This window comes from Pseudopipra pipra, chromosome 27, assembly GCF_036250125.1.
Source record: "Pseudopipra pipra isolate bDixPip1 chromosome 27, bDixPip1.hap1, whole genome shotgun sequence".
In the NCBI taxonomy this organism is placed as follows: Eukaryota; Metazoa; Chordata; class Aves; order Passeriformes; family Pipridae; genus Pseudopipra; species Pseudopipra pipra.
The window spans coordinates 793,979-818,750 of NC_087575.1; the positions used below are offsets into that span (position 1 = coordinate 793,979).

General features: G+C 48.9%; 1 protein-coding gene across 1 annotated transcript; it reads right to left on the bottom strand.

Annotated features, from left to right (window-relative positions):
- Positions 1–10,184: 10,184 nt before the first annotated feature.
- MUC16 (mucin 16, cell surface associated) lies at positions 10,185–23,559 on the bottom strand. The gene is made up of 26 exons (XM_064636942.1): positions 23,376–23,559; positions 23,240–23,266; positions 22,882–23,024; positions 22,706–22,773; positions 22,142–22,314; positions 20,843–20,869; positions 20,429–20,577; positions 20,251–20,318; positions 19,873–20,045; positions 19,384–19,410; positions 19,037–19,185; positions 18,887–18,954; positions 18,307–18,479; positions 17,777–17,803; positions 17,436–17,578; positions 17,253–17,320; positions 16,483–16,655; positions 16,016–16,179; positions 15,154–15,221; positions 14,345–14,499; positions 13,621–13,784; positions 13,466–13,530; positions 12,708–12,883; positions 12,569–12,613; positions 11,793–11,872; positions 10,185–10,895 (listed from the first exon to the last, which is right to left on the bottom strand). The coding sequence occupies exons 1-26, from the start codon at positions 23,557–23,559 to the stop codon at positions 10,797–10,799; spliced, it is 2,856 nt and encodes a 951-aa protein (XP_064493012.1). The 3' UTR covers positions 10,185–10,796.
- Positions 23,560–24,772: the final 1,213 nt, after the last annotated feature.

Genomic DNA, 24,772 nt, shown 5'->3' on the forward strand with positions numbered 1-24,772 from the left:
CCAAAATGTCAAGGGTTTAAATTTGAAGTTGCACCTATTTATTTCTGTAACCAAAATAAAAGAGAGAGAGAATCTCTTTACTGTAATTTGCTTGGAAAATGTGGTGATGGAGGAGGTGTTCAGGACAAAATAACCTTTCTATGGAATGTTTTGCCAGGAGCTGGATGGGATTATTTGATTAATTCCTACTGTAACTGTCTGTCTTTCTTAATCTCCTTCTGGACCAAATGGGAATGTGAGACATGGCTGAGGGCACCACGGATTCATCCTCTGTATGACCTGGGTCTATTAATGCACAAGTTATATCAAAACTTTCTTATTTTGTCTAACCCAGGGCAATTTTCCTCATTTGTCTCAGCATTTTTCCTGCTGGCATAAATAATCTTCCTGAATTGTTCAGTGTTTGAAAGCAGTGGGAATAAAAAAAGCTTGAAAATGAGGAGGGAGGAACAGCAAAACACAAAATCCAGAAGTGAATAGAAGTGCTGTTGCATTATTTATTTCATGCCTTGAAGAAACAGGGAAAATAATCCTTTTTGGTAAACACCACTGTGAAATTAAGCATGATCTGCCCACAGCTTGTGTCCCAGGTGTGTGGGGGTGAAATGAGGGACTTGTTTGAGCCCCACAGTGGCCCCAAAATTCTGAACAACTGCACAGTAACACAAAACCAGCTCCAGAGTCCCGGGTGGCCTCGTGTTTGTCACAAGAGGATTAATTATCTTTGGAGCACAACCACAGGGCTTGAGGCTCCTGAGCCCCCAGCTATGGTAGCAAGGAATCTCCCTACCAAGCTGGGTAGAATTTGGGAGATTTCCTTTAAAATATGTTATTTTCTCACTGCTTGCATGATGCTGGTGATGGACTGAGGATGCTGGTGATGCTCTGAGGATGTTGGTGATGCTCTGAGGATGTTGGTGATGCTCTGATAGTGCTGGTGATGGACTGAGTGTGCTGATGATAGACTGAGGATGCTGGTGATGCTCTGAGGGTGCTGGTGATGGACTGAGGGTGCAGAGGATGTTGATGTGGCTGCACTGCAGGAGGGGCTGAGGTGGGAGATGTGGGGGAGGCAGATGGTGCTCAGAGCATCTCACTGACCACATACCTACAGCCTGGACATCTGTGAAAGAGGGGAATTCACCTCCTGTAAACACTCTGTGGGTTGGTTTTAATTTCTTAGCCTAAATCCAAGCCAAGGTCCCACTCCCAGGGCTGTGCTGTTCTGCCTCTGCTGCCAAAGCTAAAGAAGCTGAGCTGGATTTGTGCTGCAAATACAGCCCTCTCTGGGGCTGTGAAATGTGGACTAGGTTGGAAGATTTAAGTTATTTAGGTTTCTAATAATCTTTTTGACCCAGATCCTAAAGAGTTGGGGATGGGCTTCATTGAGAGGGACTCGGGAGTCTTTGGGGACACTTGGTGACAAAAGCTGAGTCTCCCCAGGAGAGAACAAGCAGCTTCCTCTCCTGACTTTCTGGGGCACTTGGCACTAGAGCAGCAGTTGAAAACTCTTAATGAGTCACAGTCTGTTTCATCAGAAAAAAACTATTTCAGTTCTTAATGCCTTTGAAGCAGAGGCTGCAACTTCAGGAGTTTAAAGGGTTTTGATAAAAAAAAAAGCCTCTTATTGCCTTTTTAAAGTGAATAAACACGGAGCTGAGTGCCCAGAGTGAGGCAGTCAGAGCATGAGGAGCTGTGGGCACCCACAGCGATGCCTCCTTGCTTGGGGGGGGGTTTCACAGCTCCCTCCACACCTTCAGTCCTCCCTCAGGAAATTGTGGTGGGTTGTGAGCAAGAAGTTGCACAATACAGATACAATCCCTTTATCTCAGAGATTCTCCTCCCTTTCTGCACCTTCCCAAGGCACCTGCTCCTCCTCCCCTGGGCTCAGCCCCTCGTTGTAGCCTCTGGCCATGAGCCTGGGCCAAGGGAGCTGCACCAAAGGGTGCAGGATAAGGCACAGCTGGAGGAGCTGTGCTGGCAGCTCAGCCTCATCCTGCTTTTCTTTAAATTGGGTAAAGGATGTGCAAAGGCACATCCATCTCTCTGGACTGGGGTGCTCTGGGGGGTGCAAGACTGAGGCTGGGGCTCCCAATAGCCACCCCCAGCTGGTGCTGGGAGGTGCATTCCTGAGCTGTGCCCGTGTGCTGCAGGCAGGGATCTTCCTCCATCCAGTGTCCAGCCTTCAGCCCCCTGATCCAAAACACTGGGAGTGCAGCATGGAGTGAAGATGTGATGTGATATCAGGGATATTAAAGCAATTTGTGGCACTTGATGCTCCTTCTCCCTGCAAGGCCATTTCCCCTCACCACCAACGACCAGGAGATGCTCCCTGGAAATGAGGGAACTGCATTTCCCCTGTCCCAGCTCACTTTTTGAGCTCTTTTTCTTGCCCTTGCAGCTGGGACAAGAAGCAACAGTGTGGACAAGTTTGTCCCTCAGAAACCTCCCTGGGAGGTTTCACACTGTTAGGTCTTTCCTGCAGCTGGAAAAACACCTTCCAAGCAGGGAGACAGCCCTGAGTGTGCAGGAATCTGTAACAGTGGGACAGTCAAGGGGATGCTCGTGGCCAGCTCCCCTGGGAAGGTTCAGCTCCATCTGCCTTCCCAGGAAATCTGGCCCAGAGATGGCAAGAAATGAAGCTGATTTCCAAGCCCTGGGTGCCACAAGTAGATTTTTGCTGCCCATTTTTTTTGCAGAAGAAATTTTGCAGCGCAGGGATGGAGGTGGTGGCTGTGGATGGAGCAGCTCTGGGCACGGTGTGTCACAGCACAGCAGCACAGTGACAGCCACAGGCTCTTGCTGGGGAAACACGAGAGATTTTGGCAAGTGGGGAGCAGGAGGAGGAAAAAATACGTGAGTGAAAGGGAAGGGAGCTGAAAGGCAGCATTTAAAGGTTAACACTTGCCCCAGGCGAGAGGAGGTGAATGTCTGTGCTCCTAAATAGCATTTGCTGACGAGGTTGTCTCACAGCTCTTTGCTTTGGGTTTTTTTCTTAAAAGACCAGTTATGTCCCTTTTTTTTCCACTGTACTTGCTCAAACCCGGCGATGAGGGAGCTGCTGTTCATCATTGTGAGATCTCCGGTCGTCACCACCTTCCCAGTGCGGTAACATTAGTTCACACCTCCCACGCTCGTTGCGTTTCTTTAACACAGCAGGAACAAACCTGGCAGGAGAGGGAGATTACAGCAGAAAAATACTTTCCGCTGAATTACCGCAAAAATCACACCAGCCCTTTCTTCCTGGGCCATTCCTTCCCACAGACATGAGGATGAGGGGGTTTTACATCCCAGTTTTAGTGGGGTCCCGGGGGGTTGCTGTGTCAGGGCTCCAGCACTGAGCTCATGGGGGTTACCCTGCGCCCTGTAGGCCCTGAGCCTGTGACGTGCTGATGGGTGACTAATTCAGTGTGAATTTTTATCACTTTATATATCATATATTATATGAATAAATGTATATAATTTATATTATTTTATATATTTATAATTATATATTTATATATGCACATATACAAGATATATATTCTATGTTTATTTGTATATATTTATATTTTTATATATTATATAATTTCTATTATATAAATTGTCATTTTATATATTATATAAACATATATTTTTATGTATAACTTTATATAGAAATATATATTATTTATATAATAATTTACACCTCTCCCATATGATTGTTATTATTATTGTTATTTATTGTTTATTATTATTATTATTATTATTATTATTATTATTATTATTATTATTATTATTATTATTATTTAACCTGGAAGCTGCCATCAGCTCTGGGCTGGACCAATCCCTTTGGCACAAAAATGTCATATCCATCACTGCCTGGATGAGATAGCCCCTGATTGCAGCTGGCCAGGATGCCAGAGCTGAGCACCAGTCCCTGGCATCTTGCTGGGCTGTGCCAGTGCCCCAAATTCTCTTTGCACATCTGCACAGTGTCACCCCTTGATGTGCAGGGGCTGTGTCAGCCCAGAGAGTCGGTGGGGGGGTGTTTCTGGGGGGCTGGGCAAGGCAGGATTTGAGGCAGAGCTGCCCCGGGGGTGGTGCAGAGTGGGCAGGGAGGGCTCTGGCAGTGCTTGAATTCGAACTCTCAAAAAGCCCCTCAGGAACTGCTGCTGCCTGCCGTGGAGCCTCTTCCCAAACACTCGGTGAAAGGAGCCATCCTTCTCCATGGGAGAGGGCGGGTGGGTGACAGAAAGTACCTCTGGGAAGATGAGAGGGGGATCATGGAATCACAGGATGTCCTGAGTGGGAAGGGACCCACAAGGATCATCCAGTCCAACTCCTGCCCTGCCCAGGACACCCCAACAATCCCACCCTGTCCCTCAGAGCATTGTCCAAACGCTCCTGGAGCTCTGGCAGCCTTGGGGCCGTGCCCACTGCCCTGGGGAGCCTGGGCAGTGCCCCAGCACCCTGTGGGGGAAAAGCAGTGTGGCAGTGCCCAGGTTTTCCCCGGGAGAGGGCAGAGGAGCTGCTCTGAGAGCACTCGCAGCTCGTGGTGAGGGGGAGCAGAAAGGCTGAGCCCAACTCCCCCCTCCTGCCCCTGCCCCCCGGGTGAGCTGGGGGTGAAGCAGGAGGGAAAGGTGCTGCTGCTCCAGCTTTTTGCTGAGCAGCAACAGGAAAAGGGGGATTTTCTGGGCTGCAGCTGTGCCCAGATGTACCTTGCTGGGGCAGGTCCTGGGACTGGCTGGCTCTGCCTGGCTCTGTCTGCACCCTGGGAATGCCCCCTGTGCCCACACACAGCAGTTGTGGCCCTGCTGCCTGGCCTGGCCCCTGGCAGTGCCAGAGTGGGGCAGAGGCCGGAGTGGGATGTCCCTGGGACATGTCAGGAGCTGGGCTGGGTCCTGCAGAACAACGTGGGTGGTGATGGTGGCCCAGGTGGGATCCAGGTCCTGCACTGCTGGGAGTCTCTTCAAACCCAGTAAGAGGAACCGGAAAGGGGTGGTTAGAGGGGGGGAAGCACCTCCAGCCCCAGTGATGGGATTTTCTGCCTCTGTGTGCTGAGCAAGTTCAGTCCCACCAGGATGCTCCTGCTGTTGGGCAGGAGTGTGGTGGAAAAGGAACTGGTGCTGCCTCACCAGTGTGCCTCACTGGTGCTGGCTCACACCAGCCCAAGTGTCCTAGGGGGTTTCCTGATCTGCTTGGGGAATTTTTTGTTGTTGATATTTTTTGTAATGCTGTGGCTCAGTGGTGTCCATGTCCAGAGGAGGTGACACCCGTGGGCACACGGTGCCACCAGCTCAGCCCACAGGTGACACCTGGGGAGGCAGCAGCCAGTGGGTGTCCAGGGCTGGGAGTGTCTCCGTGGGATCCCAGAGCTGCTCCTTCCTCCAGGCAGCCCAGATCTGGGGCTGAGTCTGTAATGAGAGATGAATTTGTGTTCTCTGGAAAGTTTCAAGGGAAATGAAGTGGCCACTTTGAGTCAATCTGAGAGGAAAGCACTCTTTACTTGGCAGAGAGCCGTGGGAAGGTGTCCTGCAAGATGCCTCCTGTATTCTTGCGCCATCCCTGCAGCATCCTCCTGCATCCTTCTGGTATCCCTGCAACATTCCTGCATGTCCTAGTTAGAACAACTGGGACCAGTTCATCACTGGATGGGTGGAATCCAAAACTGTGTATTCTACAGCCTTCCATGCCATTTCCCAGAAACTGTTATCAATGAACCATTTACACCCTCTGCCCAGAGCAGCCCTGACTCCTCAGGCTGTAAACTGTGTGTTCAGAGGCCTGTGAGACAGGAGGATGCTCCTGTGCTCACACCTAGTGTGGAACTCCCCGCCCTGAGGGAGGCACTGGGCATTCCTGCCTGAACCTGAGGATATATAATCTTGGAGTCTTGGGACCTTTTTAACCACTCGTGGGATCCAGAGGAAGACTGCAGATCACCACTCTCAACCAGACTGCAACCACCACTTTTCAACCAGACTGCACCAGCACTCTCACCAACAGGTTTTTCCCTCTCCTTTTCCTTTGGACTCAGGGGGCCCAAAGAACACCATTCTGTTCATGCCCCAGGGTGCTGGGTTATACATTTGGGTTTTGTGGGTTAAAACCAATTGTTTGTCTGTATAATCATACTTATTGTATTATTTTATTAAGTTGTTATTCTGACTTATAATCTCTCTTTTGAGTTGGGTTCATTTCCCCTGCTGGTTTACCTTTAAACCAGCACACTGCAGCATCCCTGTGCCATCCCCTCCGCAGCGCTGCAATGTCCCTGTCACATCCCTCCCTCCTCCATCCCGAGTCCCTCCCACGTTCCCTCCAGTCCCCAGCTCATGGCAGTGCCTTTCCTGGCCCCCTGGGCAAGTTAGGAAAATCCTTTCCATGGTGTGGGAGAGGTGTCCTGACGTTGTGGTGCTCCCAGAGCCCAGGCCTGGTGATCCTGGTGCCACTGGAACAGTGCAAACCCCGGGGTGCGAGTCCCTGCTCCAGGCTGGGCCTGGGACTGGATTTGGGGAGCCCCAGCCCAGGGTCCCTGCAGAGCTGGGTGGCAACACATCCCCAGGGAGAGGGGACACATTCCATGAGGCTCCACCACCAGTGGGATTGGGGGGAATGTCACAAAGGGAACTGTGACATCACCAGCTCTGAGGTGGTGCCAATGGAACCCCTGCCTGTGTTAGAGGGTCTTACCAGGCACCTCAGCCCTGCCCCAAAAAGGACCCAGACATGCCTTGCTGGGGCAGGTCCTGGGGCTGGCTGGCTCTGTCTGCACCCTGGGAATGCCCCCTGTGCCCACACAGCAGTTGTGGCCCTGCTGCCTGGCCTGGCCCCTGGCAGTGCCAGAGTGGGGCAGAGGCCAGAGCGGGATGTCCCTGGGACAAGTCAGGAGCTGGGCTGGGTCCTGCAGAACAACGTGGGTGGTGATGGTGGCCCAGGTGGGATCCCTGCATTGCTGGGAGGCTCTTCAGACCCGGTAAGAGGAACTGGGAAGGGGTGGATACAGGGTGGGAGGCACCTCCAGCCCCAGTGATGGGATTTTCTGCCTCTGTGTGCTGAGTGAGTTCAGTCCCACCAGGATGCTCAAGGTTGTTTGAGCAGCATGTAGGTGACAGTAAGCCACCCAGGTGACACCAGGCCACAGGACCTGTGTGGTGTGGTCACTGTCTGGCCGTTTGCAGCACAGATCCAGCTGCTTTTCCAACAGGGAAGCCCCAGCAGAGCTGAAACCTTGTATTGCCTCTGTGCTCCTTCTACTGATGCTTTGGGGAAACTCCCAAATGAAGCATAAAAATGCAATTTCCTAATTTTCTTCCTCCTGCTGCCCCTAAATCTGGTGTTTTTACCAGAGAGGACCAGGTGAGTTTGTGCAAAGGCCCAGCAGTGGCTCAGAGCGAAATTTGTATTTGCTTCTTGCAGGCTGATGGGAGGGGAATAGAATTCAGTGATTGGCTTTGACAAAATGATACATTTGCCGATGAAGCAGCCATTTCACAAATTAAATTGCTGTCTGGGCACCCTGGGGCTCCCCTGGCTGAGGTTCCTAGCGGGGCAGGGCAGGGGAAAGGCTGATGAGATGTAATTAGTGATGGAGGAATGAGGGGGGAGCAGGAAGGATATGCCCTTTCCTAGGGAGCTGTAAATCCCAGCAGTGAAGCTGGGACCACGTGGGAGATGGAGTGGGTGGTCTGGATCCTACCATGGACAAGCAGCTCAGGTTGTTCCTGTTTTTCCCATGGAAGATGGAACAGGAGGGAGTTCTGCTGCTGGGAAATGGTGCTGGGTTGGTGCTGAGAACACGAGGTTACAGTGTGTGAGTCCCTGAAGGGTGTCCTTGCTGCACACAGGGCTTTTTGGCCTCTATTTCCAAAGCAGATGGAGCATTTTCCTAACTCTGAGAGCCAAATTGACTAGGAATTGCTGGAGAGAATGATGAGAGGCAGCTGAATCTTATCTCTGCGCTTCAGGCTTGTTTCCAGTGTTCAGCACAACGTGTTTAAAGAGCTGAAAAGGAGATTGATAAACTGTCTGACTTGACAGTGATTACCAAGGCAGTGCCAGGCAGGTCCAGAACAGGAGAAGAGGTGATCCTGGTGCTGCCAGATGCCAGTTCACACCTGGTAGCAGCAGGGACTCTTGAGATGAGTGGAATGAGGACAAATACAAGGACAGAAATGCTCAGGAACAAGCCCTGGTGCATCTGCAGGAGAAGAGGGGCAATAAAGGCAAAGGTGGTGCTGGGTCAGACTGAGCCTCTTCACCCACTGAGGGTGGCAGGGTGAGCCCCCTGTGTCACTGTTTAGCTGGCCTGGCCCCACAGGAGCCCCTGTTTGCAAGAGCAGCCCCACAGCAAATGTGGGCTGGTGTCCAACCTCACCTTGGAGCTCACGGCCACCCCAGGCAGGGGCTGCTGAAGAGGACCACGGTGTGTGGAGCCTCCTTCCTTCTGGAAAGCAGCCTCAGTGAGGCTCGTGGGCACCAGCCGTGCCCAGGGTGTGCTTGAGCTCGGCCCTTCTCCCTGCAACTGCTGCTTTCTCAGCTCCTCAGCCACTTTCCCCTCTCTTGGTGCCCCTTCCTCGGAGGGTTTCAGTTTTAGTTGTGGGGGTTGGGGTTTGACTCCCTGCCCATGTTGGCAGAGGTCTGTGGGGTTGGAGGTACCTGGCACAGCCCGGTCTGCCAGTGAGTGCTGGTACCAGGGGGATGTTTGGCATGTTCCTGCAGAAAGGCATGTTTGAACAATTCCTTAGGGAAATGGGGTCTCACAGGAAGGTTTCCTTGGCTCTTTGGATCCCCACAGACAGGTCAGGCAGAGCTGAGTGCTGCTGTGTTGCATCAGGGCTAAAGCTTCTCTGCATTAGATCAGCTCCATGTGCCCCGTGCTCCCAGTTTGTCCTGGACCTGGAGTTCTTCCCAGAGCTCCCCTGGGAAACTACTGTATTTTCTGCCCTCCCTTTTGTCCCTGAGCTGGACAATGGTGCCAGCTCTGCCCTGCTGGGTGTGTTGAGCCTCTCCTCTGGTCCCAGCAAATCCTGGGAAGAGCCTGTGGGAAGAGGTGACTGACGTGGCTCATGATGCTGAGGGGCAGCTCTTCCCCCATGGCCGTGGTGTAAAATAGAAAATTCAGAGTATCTACCAAACAGGTCCAAAAAATAGCCCCTTCCTCTCCCAGTGCTCACTGCCACATTTCCACAGCCTGTGGCACCACTTGTGTGTTTTTGGGAGTAAGAAACTCTGTGGGGAGAGGGGAGCCAGGGTGAAGGAGGCAGAGGCACAGCAGGGATAGTTGGATGAAGATCCCGGGGGTTTCCCAAGGCTGTCAAGGCAGGAGCTGGTGCTCTCATGGCAGAAAGCTGTGCCAGGGGGGTTGGGATGGATCTCAGGGAAAGGTTCTTCCCCCACAGGGTGCTGGGGCACTGCCCAGGCTCCCCAGGGCAGTGGGCACGGCCCCAAGGCTGCCAGAGCTCCAGGAGGGTTTGGACAACGCTCTGAGGGACAGGGTGGGATTGTTGGGGTGTCCTGGGCAGGGCCAGGGGTCGGGCTGATGATCCCTGTGGGTCCCTTCCAGCTCAGGACATCCCATGATTCTGTGATTAGACCCAGCTTTTACTGAGTGCCCCTGGTCAGACCCCGAGCTGGGAAGTCCTTCCCACCCCCAGAGTTCCTGTCACACGGTGGCAGCTCCAGCCAGGACACCCCCAGTGACAGGACACCTGCAGAGGTGTTTTGCAAGCAGCTCTGCAGGCGTTTAATCTGATGTTTGCTGACATAATTGGTGCTTGAAAGCCTTTGTTTGATCGAGCAAACAGGTTTCTAATCCTCTGTGGAGGAAACTGAGCCGGGGGAAGAACTAGTCCAACCTGAGCTTTACTTTGAAAGCCCAAAAGTCAGTTTGGTTTTGTAGAAACATTGCCTCGAGTGGGAGGATTAATGACTAATCGTGGTTTCATTAATTCTAATGCTTTCACTTTCAGTGGGGAGTTCATCTAATGGTAGTATCATATAATTACACAGAGATCAGCTCTGTCCCCTGCAGAGAGCTGGGGCAGAAAAAGGGAATTTTGGGGGAATTCTGTCTGGCTGAGCTGGAGGAGCAGAAGGAGGTCCTGGTCTCTGAATCAGACCCCACACTCTGGGCTGACAACCAAGGAGCAAACAACCAGGGATTTCCACAGGGCATAATTTGTGATTAGGGGTGAAAAGTGTCAATGCAGAGGAAACAGGACTTCATGGCAGTAAATGTTGCATTTATTCAACTGGAATCAGCAGCAATCTCCACAGACACAGCCTGGCTGCATCCCACTCAGATTTAACAATGCATCTGTATCTCATCTCTTGTCATAATTATAAATAGAAATATTTTAATTAATTTAAGATATGAAATATTTTAGTTAATTTAAGATATTTACATTTCAAAAGCTAAGTCATGACAAAGCTAAAATCTAGGTGAAATTTCTAAGGCTACAACAGTCAGTCCCCAAAAATCTACAAATTAGTATAATTTTAAGCCTTTTTCAGAAAACTGACGTTAACACTGAAGGGCCTTGCAAACTGCAGCTCTGTAGAGCAGAATTTTACCTTTTTGTGGTCTTTATTCTCTGTTGATTGTGCAATAGTTTAAAATACTGCAGTGCTTTAAAAAAACCCACTTTCCTCAGCATCTGCATTATTGGCAGTTTCCTGTAGTATGGAAATAATTCTGGCAATAGTGCAAAGATTCGTCTCAAGATGAGAGAAAATGCTGAAAATAATTTATTAAAGAAACATTTTTCTAGTATTTATAAATATTCTTCCTTCATCAGTGGACAAACAGGTCTGTGAGGACCCAACTTCATCTGTCAATGCACTTTTCCTGTGCTCAGGTGTGGGAAGTACAACCCATACAAGCCTTGCTGGACCTGGTATAAGTGGGACTTTCTTCTCAGGCAAGAGATGACCTGGAGAGAAAAGGACAAAATTAATGGCAAAAATAGGAATCTGTGCTTTGCCCATCATTAGATGCCTCCAAACTACATTTGGAGGGTGGGAATGGAGGGACTTTGGGAATGAGACATTTGTCTAAAGCTGCGAGGATGACACTGGCACAACCCCCAGCTCTGAGATGGAGGTTTTTCCTCTCCTAAATCTCCCTGGCTGGAATTTTCACTCCTGAACCTCTAAGGAGAGTAATTCTTATTCTCTGTAGATATAGCCCTTCCCTTTAGCTGCTGCAAAGCAAACAGCTGCTTTTGAAACAGTGCTGTTAAGATTTTGATGCCCATTAAACCACCCCCAGAGATGGGAAGGGGAGGTACTGACTTTTCCAAGGATATACAGCTGGAGTTTGGCCCTGCAAGGCTGCACAATCTGCAGGTTAAGAGCACTAAGCACGAAATACTTGATGTGGTTATGAAATATGTTGTCTTTGGCCCTCCCTTGCCTGTAACCTGATCATTCTGCAGATACCGAAGAGGGAAGAGGTTTAAGAAGTGCTGCAGGGGATGCCCTAATTCCACCTGTCCTCTTGGGCTTGGCCTCACCTTTGGGTTTCTGTTTTTCTCTCTGCAAAAACTCGAGCTCAGTCATGATCCTGCTGCTTTTCTAGAAAGAAGATCCTGCTTCCTTTCCTAGAAATCTACTCAGCTGACTATAAATTCCCTTCCCCATCCTCCTGTGCTCAAGTCCTTGGAAGAGTTGGCAGTAACAACAGGATTTGGCATCTCATTTGCTGTTGGGGTGTTAAATACTGTTCCCACTGGGCCTCTTGGGAATGTGAATGTCCCTCCTGTGAGTCCCCAGGTGTCTGGGCACTGCTGGAGTCCAGGGAGAGGTAGGACAGCGAAGGGGACACTCACCAGGAAGCATAAGAAGAGGAGGAGGATGAAGCCAAGCAGGGTGAAAACACAGATGAGGATGATGGCCCAGAACTGAAGCTCTGCAAAGGGAAAATAAGAGCACATCAGATGTTTGGACTCATCCACAGGGGATTCAGAGTGGGAAATCTCTCCCTGGCAAAGTTCAACAGTGCTGAGGCCAAATTACAGAAACTTGGGTAAAATGGAGTGAGGGTCTGAGGATCTACCACTTTAAATGTGACAGTCTGAGCCCTCAGAGGGTTTCAAGGATGTTCAGAGAGACAAAGTTCTCTCTTAGCTGCTGGCTGGACTCTTTTGGGGAAGGAGACAGGGCTAAGGGTGGCAGCAAAAGCTGTCATTTTGCCAATGTGTTTGTGGTGCACAAAAAAGCAACACTTCAGAGTACTTTTTTTCTTTCTCCTGTTTACTGTTAGCTCTGGGGTGGTGGCTGTCTTTACAACACCATATCTGGGTATTTTTAGGTTTTTTTTTTTTTTATAAATACTGCAGTTATAAACATTTATTGGTGCCAGAGCTTTAAAACATCTTCCCACATTGGACTGGTTTTGCCTGTCCTTCATCTCCTCAGGCTGGCTGGCTCTGGTGGTACCCACTGTTTGCTGCCAGCCTACCAAGAGGCCCAGATTTTGGGTCTCTTCCATGGGTTTAGTTTCCATTTCAAGGGTCTAGTCTCCATTTCAAGGCATGTAATGCTAATTTATTCTAGTTCAAGTCTGCAGTGGCTGTAGGGTCAATCCCTTCCAAAAAGCACTTACCAGATCTTTCAGACTCTGGTTCATTTGTCTTGAGTGGAGAATAACCTGGAAATAAAGAATGGGACAGATGAGAAACAGAAGCCTCTGGAGCTTATTAAAACCAAGAAGAATCTCCCAAATGTCACTGCAGAGCTCTCACCTTCAACAACCAGACTCTGCTCCTCCAGCTCGTAGCTGGGGCCCAGCTTGGTGAACCCCTGGGTCAGTTGTTTCAGCTCCTCAAACACCTCTTGCTTTTGTAAAGACCCTGAGAGGGGATCCAGGGTGAACTTGCAGATGGAGAAGACTTCTGTGTATCCTCTCCCATGGACAGGCCTGGAGAATGACAGGCACAGAGTCATTATGGAGAAGAGAGGAAGAAGCAGAGCTGAGTGGGAGATTCAGGTTTGCAGATGTCTCAGCGGTGTTTTATTAGCAAGGGATCACTTTTTGAGTTGATTCCAGGCGAGACAGGAGCTCTTGCAGCCTTGTGAAACCACCCACTGAGTTAATCCCCATTTCTAAGAGGTAAATCAACTCGGCTTCTTTGTTCCTCCAAAGAGGTGTTGGAGGAGACACACACAGCAGATCCTGTCCTTGGGCAGGGTCAGTCCCACTCATTGTTTTGCTAATGTGTGTCTGTGGAATTTTAGTGTATTTGAGTACTTGAAATAAGAGAATGAACGTGTTTGTTTTCCTCCGGAATTGTTTATGCTGTGCAAGCACGGAAACAAAACCACCTCTCGTTTGGACAGAAACCTTTTGTGGTAAAAGCAGAACTTGAATGAAGGTGCTTCCTGTGTGTGATCTGGAGCACAAAGGTCCCCAGGGAGGCGTGAACACCCTGCTGTGACCCTGAATGACTTCCTGAACTGCTCTTTGGGGCTCAAGGAAAAGCCACTTCCAAGCAGGACTTACCCAAAACTCTCCACGGTACAACCGGCAAAGTGCTCCTTCAGGCGGCCGGTCCTGAACACATCGAGCTGACAGGAAACACAAAACAGTGGAGGAAAACAGAGTCAGTTGAACACATCCTTTGGACAGGGAGCTCGAGCTACTGCTGCTCAGTTCACCTCTTTCTCGATGTTCTCTTTGTTCACTCGGTACACGTGTGACCTGGGGTCCTGCAGCTGTGCCGAGAAGGGCAGGCTGGAGATCTGGAAATTCAAGCCAAAGTTTTCTTTCCCAGATTTGAGGGGTGTTTTGTAAGTTGCTGCCTCAATTGCTAATTCCAAGGCTGGAAAATGGAGGGGAAAAGTCAGTATAAATTCTAACAGAGAGAAACTAGGGCTCTTCTACCAAAGACTTTCACTAGTCTGACAGGAAATTCCCAATCAGTCCTTCAGCCACTCCTTTATTTGGGATGCTGTACGTTGGAAAAAAACCCTGAAAGTCTGTTTATCTCTAAATGGTTGAAGTTCTGATGAGTAGTTGCCACTTCATTTTCTAATTATTTAATATTGAATAACACCTTAAAAATTAATAACACCTTAAAATTGAATAACATTTTAAAATTGAATAACACCTTAATACTGAATTACACCTTAATATTGAATAACACCTTAATATCGAGTAACTACTTATCATTGAATAAGATCTTAAGCCATTGAAGACTCAAGGGCTACACTGAGCCAGACTAAATGTCTGAATGGCCCAACTTAGAGCTGAACTCAGCAGTTCAACTTAAAACCAGATTTATTTCCACTCTAATAGGCCAGAAATTGGGGAATTCTGAGCATTCCATGGCAAAGTGAGGTGACTGGGTGGACACTGGGCAGAGATTTGAGCTCTACATACTGTCCACTGAGAATTCCTGCAGCCTGTAGCTGCTCCCCAGCCACAGCCCAGTTTCATTGGAAGTCCCATCCTGGAAGGTCCTTTCAACCACGGCCCTGTTGATGCTGGGTTCAGGGTGGAAGAAACACTGGCAGTCGACCACTATGGATCCAGCCCTGTGGGCAGAGGAACAGAGGTTCTGTGGTAAAGAGGCTGATGATCACAAAACTTCACATGGGAAAGAGTTTCCTGAAAGGTTCCTGCTCTGTTTGGAAGTGACGGGGTGGAATGATGGCGTGGAATGGGCTGATGGGGGGTTTGCCTTGGGCAGGGACAGCAAAGGAAATACCACCTGTTCTCTCTAGGAACTTAGGCTTTACTGCATGAACACAATGAAAGATCAGCAGTTTGGGGTTTTTAAAAGCTTTTACCCTCTGGGAGGGTCCCTTGTCCAAGCCTCTTTCCACCCAGAGCTGGACACTACGGCTATACCTGAAGCCCACTTTTAAAGCCTAGTGGAGTTCAAGTGAAGAGGGGGAGTGCAGAGGTTACAGGATCATCAGCTCCCATTAAGAGGATGGGAATCAGAAATTCCTGGGATAGTCAGCAACCTGAGAATGCCTGACTGAGACTGAGAAAAATATCAGTTTATAATAAGTCAGAAAAAATTCAAACCGACAAATGAAGCCTAGAAATGACTTCTTAGGGCATAAAGTTCCAACATGAGAAGGAAGGGGAGGAATTCCACAGGGGACAATGGCACTTGGCCATGGGGGGAGGGGTGCCAGGGAGTGGCAACCCTTCAGCCACACTCAGACCCCACCCCAGACCTCAGGCGGGTGATGTTGCAGCCCAGGAACTGGTCCCGCAGGTCGCTCTGCCGGTACAGCTGATTCATCTGCAACACAAATGTCATGGTAAAGATTCATGAGCCCAGGGCACTCTGCAAGGTGCTTCAGGCCAGCAGGAGGGACTTGAATGCTGGGGAAAGCCCAGGCTTTGGGGGGTTTTTTTGCTTGTTGGATTTCATGGGAATTGGTTTTGACTTTGGAACGTGCCTTCTAGTGATGGAATCTGACTCCCAGCCTGGCAGATCTTCTGCCTTATCTGAGCGAGCTGCCAGTGTTAAAGAGCCCAGTCTGCTGACTGGCAGCTGTCAACTCATGCACACCTCACACACCCAGAATTCCAAGTACAGTGTGTTACAGTTTCACCTAAAGAGCAAAATTAGGGCGTGATCAGTCTGGTAGGTTGGGTTGGGGCTGAAGGGAATGTGTTGGATTCCCAGCAGTGAGTTATGGGTGTGTTGACTCTGAGCTGGCAGGGATTTGCAAACACTTCTGGAGATGGGACTGAAATGCTGAGTCCCTGTGCATTGAACAGATCACCCAAACCTCCTGTATTTCATTGTCCGTGTCTTTGGCTGGACGTAATTTATTAATCCAGATTCCCAGGATTGTTTGGGTTGGAAGGGACCTTAAAGATCATCCAGGTCCAACCCCCTGCCATGGGCAGGGATGGCACCCACGAGGTGCAACATCCAACATAACAAAAAGTGATTCAAAGGTCAATCTCATCTTTAGGATTCTAGAAATTTTTGTTCCTAAATGTTGATTTTTTTTTTTAATTAAGACATAAAACTATGGCAAAAAATTGACCAAACATGGTGGTATTTGAGCTGCAATTCCTCACCTTGTTAGTGATGCTTTCCACTGCTGCTTTGTACTCTGGAGACTGAGAGTCTGGGTTGGTTAGATTTTCATTGACTATTCTAAAGCTCAGTCTGTAGCCCTGTTTGGCTGGAGCTTCAACAAAGACTGGCTTTCTGGTGGTAGCTGTTTCTGTGAGGGGAAAACCTAAATAGAAAAGACAGAGTGCATTTATTTTTACATCAGATCTATCCATACCATAAAAACAATATATGTGTGGCTCTGCTTAGATTATATAATATAATAATGAAATTCTCCAGGAATTTGTATGATTTAAGGGTTGGAGATGCTTCTAGAATGGCAAGATGCTGCTGGATTGGTTTTGCCACAGTGTCAAAACCTACAGAAAACCAACAAACCAGAGGGTTCCTCAGTGCTCCAGCCCCAGTGGAGTGATGGGGAGTGATCTCCAAGAGATCCCAAAATCCTGATCTGTTCATGGATACTCACCATTGACATACAGGCTGTTCTGGTCCAGGCTGTAGTGCCCCAGTTTGGTGACACCCTCTGTCATGGTGCTCAGCTCCCGATAAACCTGTTCCCTGTCAAACCTGGCCAGGCTGGCACTGTCCTGGTAGCTGCAGATGGCATCTACTCCTGTGTCATCCCTGTGTCTCCCAGACCTGAGCAAAAACATCAGACACATTCTTTAGGACACTCTGTGTGATTTGTATGACCAGGAATGACACCAAAATCACTGTAATTGGGCTCCTACATCTTTCACCACACTTTAGAATTGTGCTGATGACATTTAGATCCCAAAATGATTTTACCATCGTGAATGGACAGGGAGGTGTCCACAGGGAGGCTTCTCTATTCTGACATCAGAACAAGTATGATAATTTATGCAAATTTAAGGTATGTAAGAGCAGATAAAGGTTAATTCCACTTTCAGGAGTCTTTTAAGGTACTTTCAGACACTTTTAGTATCAGAAAAATAAAGATACTTTCAGTATCTTTATTAGGGAGGTGTCAGGGGGCGGAGCCAGACTTCTGTTGGTGTCAAGTATTAAGATGCAACAGACAGGAACTGATGCCCAGGAAGTTCCACCTGAACATGAGGAAGAACTTCCCTGTGCAGTGACCAAGCACCAAGAGAGGGTGTGGAGCCTCCTTCCCCGGAGATATTCCAGAACCATCTGGACACACTCCTGTGCCATGTGCTCCAGGCACACTGTGGGCCCTTCCAACCTGACCCATCCTGAGATTCTGAGTCTTACCTGAACCTCATAGTTTTACATCCTGTGTAGGCAGAGCTTACGCTGCTTCTTTTGAACAGAGGGTCAATCTGTCAGGGGAAACAATAGTACAGCTGAGAACTGGAAATCGGGTGCTGAGCTTAATGCAGGTGGATTAAGGGCAGCACCAAAACCCCAAATGGGCAAACCCAGAGCCAGACTCACATAGTGGTTGAGAACATTCACTGTGGAAATGAATTTGCGGGAAGTTGGGACATCCAGGTCTGGGGTGTACGGGAGGTTGGTCACGGTGAAGTTAAGGGTGAACTTTCTGGTTGTTGGTCCTGATGCAGTAGTTGTGCTTGGAGCTGTAATCAAAGGGAAAAAGGATTATGAATTTATTACAAAAGAGTTACCTTCACTTTCAAAGACATTCCCAACCCCAGCACGTTTCAAGGCTACTCTGGATAATGTCTTCCCCTCTCAATAATCTCTTCCCCTGTTATTTTCTGAGGGCACCACTCCTTTGACACCTTTCCCTGGAGTGAGTTCAGCAAAATACTTACCTGATCTCTGAAGTGGTTCGTTGTAACCTGGAAAGGAAATGCAAGAGAAATGTTATGTAAGAGAACCATCCACTTAAGAGAATGAAAGTGGAGAGGGGATGATTAAATGGATGACTTGGGAGTGAATCATCAGAACCTGCCCCCCCCCTCCCCCAGGGTGTGAATCTATTAAACAAACAAAGCTTAAGCAGAACAAGGTGCTTTTGTAAGACTGGTGACTACGATGAGAAAACGGCCGTGCTGCTGTGTAATTAAATACTGGTGGGATAGAAAGCAGGTGAAATGTTCACGTGCAGGTGAATGACTGAGGTCAAGACTAAAATTAAGTCACTCTTCAATGCAATATAGAAATTAAAGTCTTCAAAAATGTCTGTGTGAAAAGATTTTAAAGCTTACACTTCATCTTACACAGAAAACTCCAGTGGGATCTTCTCCTTCAGGCCACTTTTTTAACATTGAAGTGATCCCTGAGACCCCAGGTGGTCCCAAACTGCTCAGTGCCCAGAGGAGCAAGAAAATCAAACACTTACCATTGATATAGAGGCTCTTGCTGTCCAGGTTGTAGATTCCTAACTTGGTGATGCCGCTTGTCATGTTCCTCAGTTCTTGGTAAACCTCAGCTGGGTTAAACTTGGGCACTTGGGAGCTGTTTCTGTAGCTGCAGGTGGTGTCTACTCCTGTGCTATCCCTCTTCTTCATTGCCCTAAGGAATTCAATATCATGAAACTTCTGTTAGTTATTAAAAAAATATATTTTTTTTCTGATGTGATGAAAAAAACCCCAAATAAATCTGTCCACAGTCCTCAGATGAACTACAAATGTATGGTCTTACAAAGAAAAAGGCTTTGTAAGAAAAAGACAATAGAAAGGTGCATAGGAGCTTTATTATAGTGATGAAAACTACTTGAAAAGGAAAAGGAAAAAGAAAAGAGGAAAAGGAAAAGGAAAAGGAAAAGGAAAAGGAAAAGGAAAAGGAAAAGGAAAAGGAAAAGGAAAAGGAAAAGGAAAAGGAAAAGGAAAAGGAAAAGGAAAAGGAAAAGGAAGTATCAGTCAAACTTAAGGAAATCCATTTGCTGCAGTTCAAAGTTAATCTTTCAGTTTATTGCTCACCTGAATCCTGTTACTTTGCAGCCAGAGAAATAGGGGCCAATGATGCTCCTCTGAAGCAGGGGGTCAATCTGACAAGGAAAAATCTTTGTGAACAGGGGAAACCCCAAATTCTGGGTGATTTCAGTGACAAACAACGTGACTTTGGCTTACGTAGTGTCGCATTATCCTCTCAGTGGAACGGAATTTGGCAGAGTTTGGTGTCTCCAGGTCTCTCGTGAACATGAGGTTGGTTATGGTGAAGTTGAGGGTGAAGTGCTCTGTTGTTGGTCCTGGACTTTGTGGGGGGGTTGGTTTCACCACTGAGAGAACAAAAACCACCCAGATTAAATAAGAACAGAATCTGCATAAGACACAGGGCTGTTATTAAGTTTCTGAGAGCAAAGAGCCATATGAGCGTGATCATACACTTTGCAATGTTACAAACATTGCCAAATCATGAGGAAGCAAACTCAATTTATGCCTTTGAGTAGCTTTAACATGTCTTTAAATATACTTACATGACGGACTGTGTGGTTCATTGTAATCTGAAAAACAAATGGACAATTATTGGGAAAATATTCCAAGAAAGTCTCAGCAGGACTAAATACATGGGGTTTTATTACAAGATTACAGTTATTGAATTCATGACTTGTAACTTTGTGACTCTGACAGGTTTTTGCCTTCTACTTTTTGTTATCTGCTTTTGAGAGGTGTATTAAAATCCTCTTCATTTTAATTTCAAATTACTCTGTGTCAACACTGAAGGTTGGACTTGATGATGAGAGGCCTTTTCCAACCTTAAAGAGTCTACGATTCTAACACAGAATCCCAGAATGGTCTGGGTTGGAAGGGACCTTAAAGATCATCTCATTCCAACCCCCTTCATTGGACAGGGACACTTTTCACAAGACCAGGGTGCTCAGAGCTCCATCCAACACGGCCTTAAGCACTTCCAGAGATGGGGCAGCCACAACTTCATTGGAATAACACTTGGGGTGGTTTGTTACCATCAATGTAGAGGCTCTGGCTGTTGAGGCTGAAGTGTCCCAGCTTGGTGATGCCGTTTGTCATGTTGCTCAGCTCATGGTAAATGGTTTCTCTGTTGAATTTGGGACCTGAAGGCTCATCTCTACAGCTGCACATGGCATCTACTGCTGTGTCATCCCTGTTCTTATTTGACCTGGGGAATGAGGCAAAGTTCTAGGTGTCTTAGCCATTATTGAGAAATTCATCTTAACTTTTAGGACATGATCAAAGATATATATAAAAAAAAAACACTCAGAGGCAAAACTACCAATTAAAAAAAAAACACTCAGACATGTGTTGAGTGCTGAGAAATGGGAAGGAACATTTTAAGAAGCAGGTCATGGAGATATGGCTCTTACCTGAATGCCATTACTTTGCACCCAATATAAGCAGGGCCAATGCTGCTTCTTTGGAGTAAAGGGTCAACCTAGAAATTCAACAATAACATGTAATTAGGTCAAATGTCACAGCAAAGGTGAGAGATCAGAGATATTAAAAGAACTAGGCCCAAGCAGGACATGGTTTTGCCTGACTTACATAATAGGACATGACTTTTTCTGTTGACTTGAATTTCCTGGAATTTGGTGTTGCCATATCTGCAGTGAACGGGAGGTTGGTTATAGTGACATTCAAAGTGAAGTTCCTCACTGCTGGTGGCAGAGGTGGTTGTGCATTTTGAGCAGCAGCTGCAATGAGAAAGGAAAGTCAATGCTTGAAAGTCCAATTTGTGATCATCACACCAAGAGGAAACACTATGGGAAAAATTCTCAGATATTCTATTTGGCTTCAAGGTTGGAGAACATGTGGTTCCATAACAGGCTCCTGAATTCTCTGAACACTGTTTTATAAATCTAGCAGAGCTCTTGGTTGCTTGGTCCAACCTGCTTTTTTTGGCTGTTGCTAATGAGCAAAATCTTCTTGCCACTTCAACAACTCTTCAAAGGTACTTACATAGCTCAGGCTGCAGCTCATTGTAACCTGTGGGGGGTAGAAAAGGGACATATTTGAGAAACCTGCTTCCAATTTGGAAGGTCTGGCACACGTTTCAATACAGAACTGGAACAGGTTTTTTCTGAGAGGTCCTGTGTAAATATTTGATATGAAAAACTGATTTGATGACAATCTGTGCATAAATGCACATTCATCCTGCTCTATATTGTTGGCAAGCTGCTGCTTTTCTTAGTACTGCACAGAATTTTCCCTTTCCTAGGGATGTTGAGAGGGAATTACCCATTCCCTAAATCCAGTTTAGAATTCCAGAATGGTCTGGGTTGGAAGGAACCTTAAAGATGACCTTGTTTCAAACCCCTGCCATGGGCAGGGAACAATTGGACTTCTAGACTGGCAACTTCTGTATGATTTTGTCAAGTGCCGTTCAGTTCTAGTGCTGTTCCTTGACCTTGGCAGGTCAATCCTTGTATTTTCCCGGCAAGGACCTCTGGTGTGTTTTGATATGTTACTGAGTGCAAAGCAATCAGAAGGTCAAAGGCTGTGGGTGACAGTGGCTCCTCTGCTTTGGTCCCATTTGCTCTTGCTCCCCTGCAGGTTTTATGGCTTCTGTAGTTACAGAATCCCAGAATGGTTTGTGTTGGAAGGGACCTTAAAGACCATCTTGTTCCACCCCTTGCCATGGAGATGCTCCAAGGGCTGGAGCCCCACTGCTCTGGAGCCAGGCTGGGAGAGTTGGGGGTGTTCCCCTGGAGGAGAGAAGAATCCAGGGAGATCAGAGAGCCCCTTCCAGTGCCTGAAGGGGCTTCAGGAGACCTGGAGAGGGACTGGGGACAAGGAATGGAAGGACAGGACAGGGGGAATGGCTTCAAAGAGAAAGAGGGGAAATTTGTGTGGGACATTGGGAGGGAATCCTTCCCTGTGAGGGTGGGGAGGCCCTGGCACAGGTTGCCCAGAGCAGCTGTGGCTGCCCCATCCCTGGAAGGGTCCAAGACCAGGTTGGAGCAGCCTGGTCTAGTGGAATGTGTCCCTGCGCATGGCAAAAGGGTGGAATGAGATGATCCTTAAGATCTGTTCCAACCCAAACCATTCCACCATTTATACAGAAGGATATAAAATACAAACCAGTATATGAGGATGTCGCGTAAACCCAACAAAAATTATGAAATATATGGTTGATTGGAAGAGCCAAAAAAGTTAGAAAAAAATGGCATTCTTAGTGAAAGAGTATGACAAGAAATAAAATAATATCAGTAAATAGGAAAACATGAAAATTACAGAAACTGGAAAAAAAAATGTCACCGTTGACGTAGAGGCTGTCCTTGTGCAGGCTGTAGGGGCCCAGCTGGGTGATGCCTCTGGTCTTGTTGCTCACTTGGTGGTACAGGCCCACCCTGTCGAAAGGTGGAGCCGAGGGCTCCTTCCTGTACGTGCACACGGCGTCCACCCGGGTCTCGTCCCTTTGGCTGCCCGGCCTGCAAAGCACAGGGATGTCACTGAGCAGCCTCCTCTGTGCCTTCTGTCTCAAAGGATGGGTTCTGGGGCTTCTGTGGCCATCCTCTGAGAGAAGGAAAACTCTCCCTTCCAAAGAGTGTGTGTGTTGTGCCCTGCCACTGCTCTCCAACTCCCCTAATCCCCTGGGCGTGTTCAAGAAGCACAGGGCCAGCAGGACTTTAGAGTCATCTTGGAATTAGGCCTTCACCACCCCGAGAAGGGAGGGCAGGCAGCGAGGGGAGGCTTTGCAGCAGGAGAGCGTCAAGGAGAAGGTCCTGCCTCTGTAGGAGAGGCATCTACAGAACACGACCATGGCAGGCCACTGCCCCTGAGCAAGGGAACTGCAAAGGGACATTCAAATACAGCCCATACCTGAATGCTGTTGATTGACATCCCTGGAAATCGGGGCCAATGGTGCTTCCCTTCAGCAGGCGGTCGAGCTGCCAAGGGGAGGGTTGCACAGTTAAATCCAGGCCAGATCCCTGCACTGCCACCAAGTTAATGAGACCAGCAGGGGCAAGGATATATCCCCCTTCTGGTTCACTTACCAAGGTGTTCATGACTCGTTGTGTAGACTTGAACCTTGCTGAGTCAGGCTTGGCCAGGTCGGAATTGTAGGGGAGGTTGGTGATGGTGAAGTTGACGGTGAAAGGCTCGAGGGCGGCAACTGTTGGTGCTGGGTGGGGGGGAGCTGCAAAATGCAGAGATAGGGAGTGAGGAGGGAGCAGAGTGAGGGTGACAGGGCCCTGGCGGGACAAGTGCCGAATTCTCCTGCCAGCCCACTGGAAAGGCTTTCAGGCTCCCTGCGTCTCTCTGGGACCTCAAGTCCCAGCCCCCAACACCCTCTGACTGAAAGAGGAGCCCACGAGGCACTTGCTGCCCTCTGAGCTCCAGCAAGGTACTCACTGGGCAGGACTGGCTGCTCGTTGTAGCCTGGGAAAAGAGAGAGACAGAGGGTCAGGAGCTGGAGCTGGGCAAGGGGCAGCACTGGGGGTGGCTGGTGGGGGAGAGCAGAGGGGGCAGAGAGAGGAGCGCGGGTCACCGTTGACGTAGAGGCTGTCCTTGTGCAGGCTGTAGGGGCCCAGCTGGGTGATGCCTCTGGTCTTGTTGCTCGCTTGGTGGTACAGGCCCACCCTGTCCAAAGGTGGAGCCGAGGGCTCCTTCCTGTACGTGCACACGGCGTCCACCCGGGTCTCGTCCCTTTGGCTGCCCGGCCTGCAAAACATCGTGACATTAATGAGCGCCCTTCTCTGTGCCTTCTCACATCAGGACTGGGTCTTGGGACTTCTGTGGCCCTTTCAGGCATGACTTTAGAGTCATCTTAGGCCTACAGTATCAGCAAGTAGAGTGAAGAGCAGAGGAAGACACGGGAACCTCAGAGACAGGACAGCATCAATAGAGAGGTCCTGCCTCCATAGACTAAGCACCAACTGAATACAACAAGAATGGACCCTTTCATCTGAGCAAGGACTTTCAAAGGGACACTGAGGTGCAACTCATACCTGAAGGCTCTTGTTTCACAGCCCTGGAAATCGGGGCCAATGCTGGTTTCCTTCAGCAGGCGGTCGAGCTGCCAAGGGGAGGGTTGCACAGTTAAACCATGCCCAGGCCCCTGCCTCCCGCAAGGTTATGAGGGCAGAGGGGGCAAGGCAATCTCCCAGTGATGGTCCACTCACCAAGGTGTTCATGACTCGTTGTGCAGACTTGAACCTTGCCGAGTCTGGATTCTCCAGGTCGGAATTGTAGGGGAGGTTGGTGATGGTGAAGTTGACGGTGAAAGGCTCGAGGGCGGCAGCTGTCGGTGCTGGGTGGGGGGGAGCTGAAGAAGCACAGATGGGGGTTTGAAAACAGGCCAAGAGCCAGGGGGTCAATGCTTTGGCTGGACAAGCACAGAGGTCTCCTGCCAGCCCAATTATCCATTGGAAAGGCTTTCAGGCTCTCTACCTCTCCCCAGGATCCCAAGTCCCAGCCCCCAGACTCCTTTACTCAAAAGAAGACCCTCACACACGACTTTCTGCCCTCTTTGCCCAGCCCACTCCTGCAAGGTACTCACTGGGCAGGACTGGCTGCTCGTTGTAGCCTGGGAAAAGAGAGTGACAGAGGGTCAGGAGCTGGAGCTGGGCAAGGGGCAGCACTGGGGGTGGCTGGTGGGGGAGAGCAGAGGGGGCGGAGAGAGGAGCGCGGGTCACCGTTGACGTAGAGGCTGTCCTTGTGCAGGCTGTAGGGGCCCAGCTGGGTGATGCCTCTGGTCTTGTTGCTCACTTGGTGGTACAGGCCCACCCTGTCGAAAGGTGGAGCCGAGGGCTCCTTCCTGTACGTGCACACGGCGTCCACCCGGGTCTCGTCCCTTTGGCTGCCCGGCCTGCAAAGCACAGGGATGTCACTGAGCAGCCTCCTCTGTGCCTTCTGTCTCAAAGGATGGGTTCTGGGGCTTCTGTG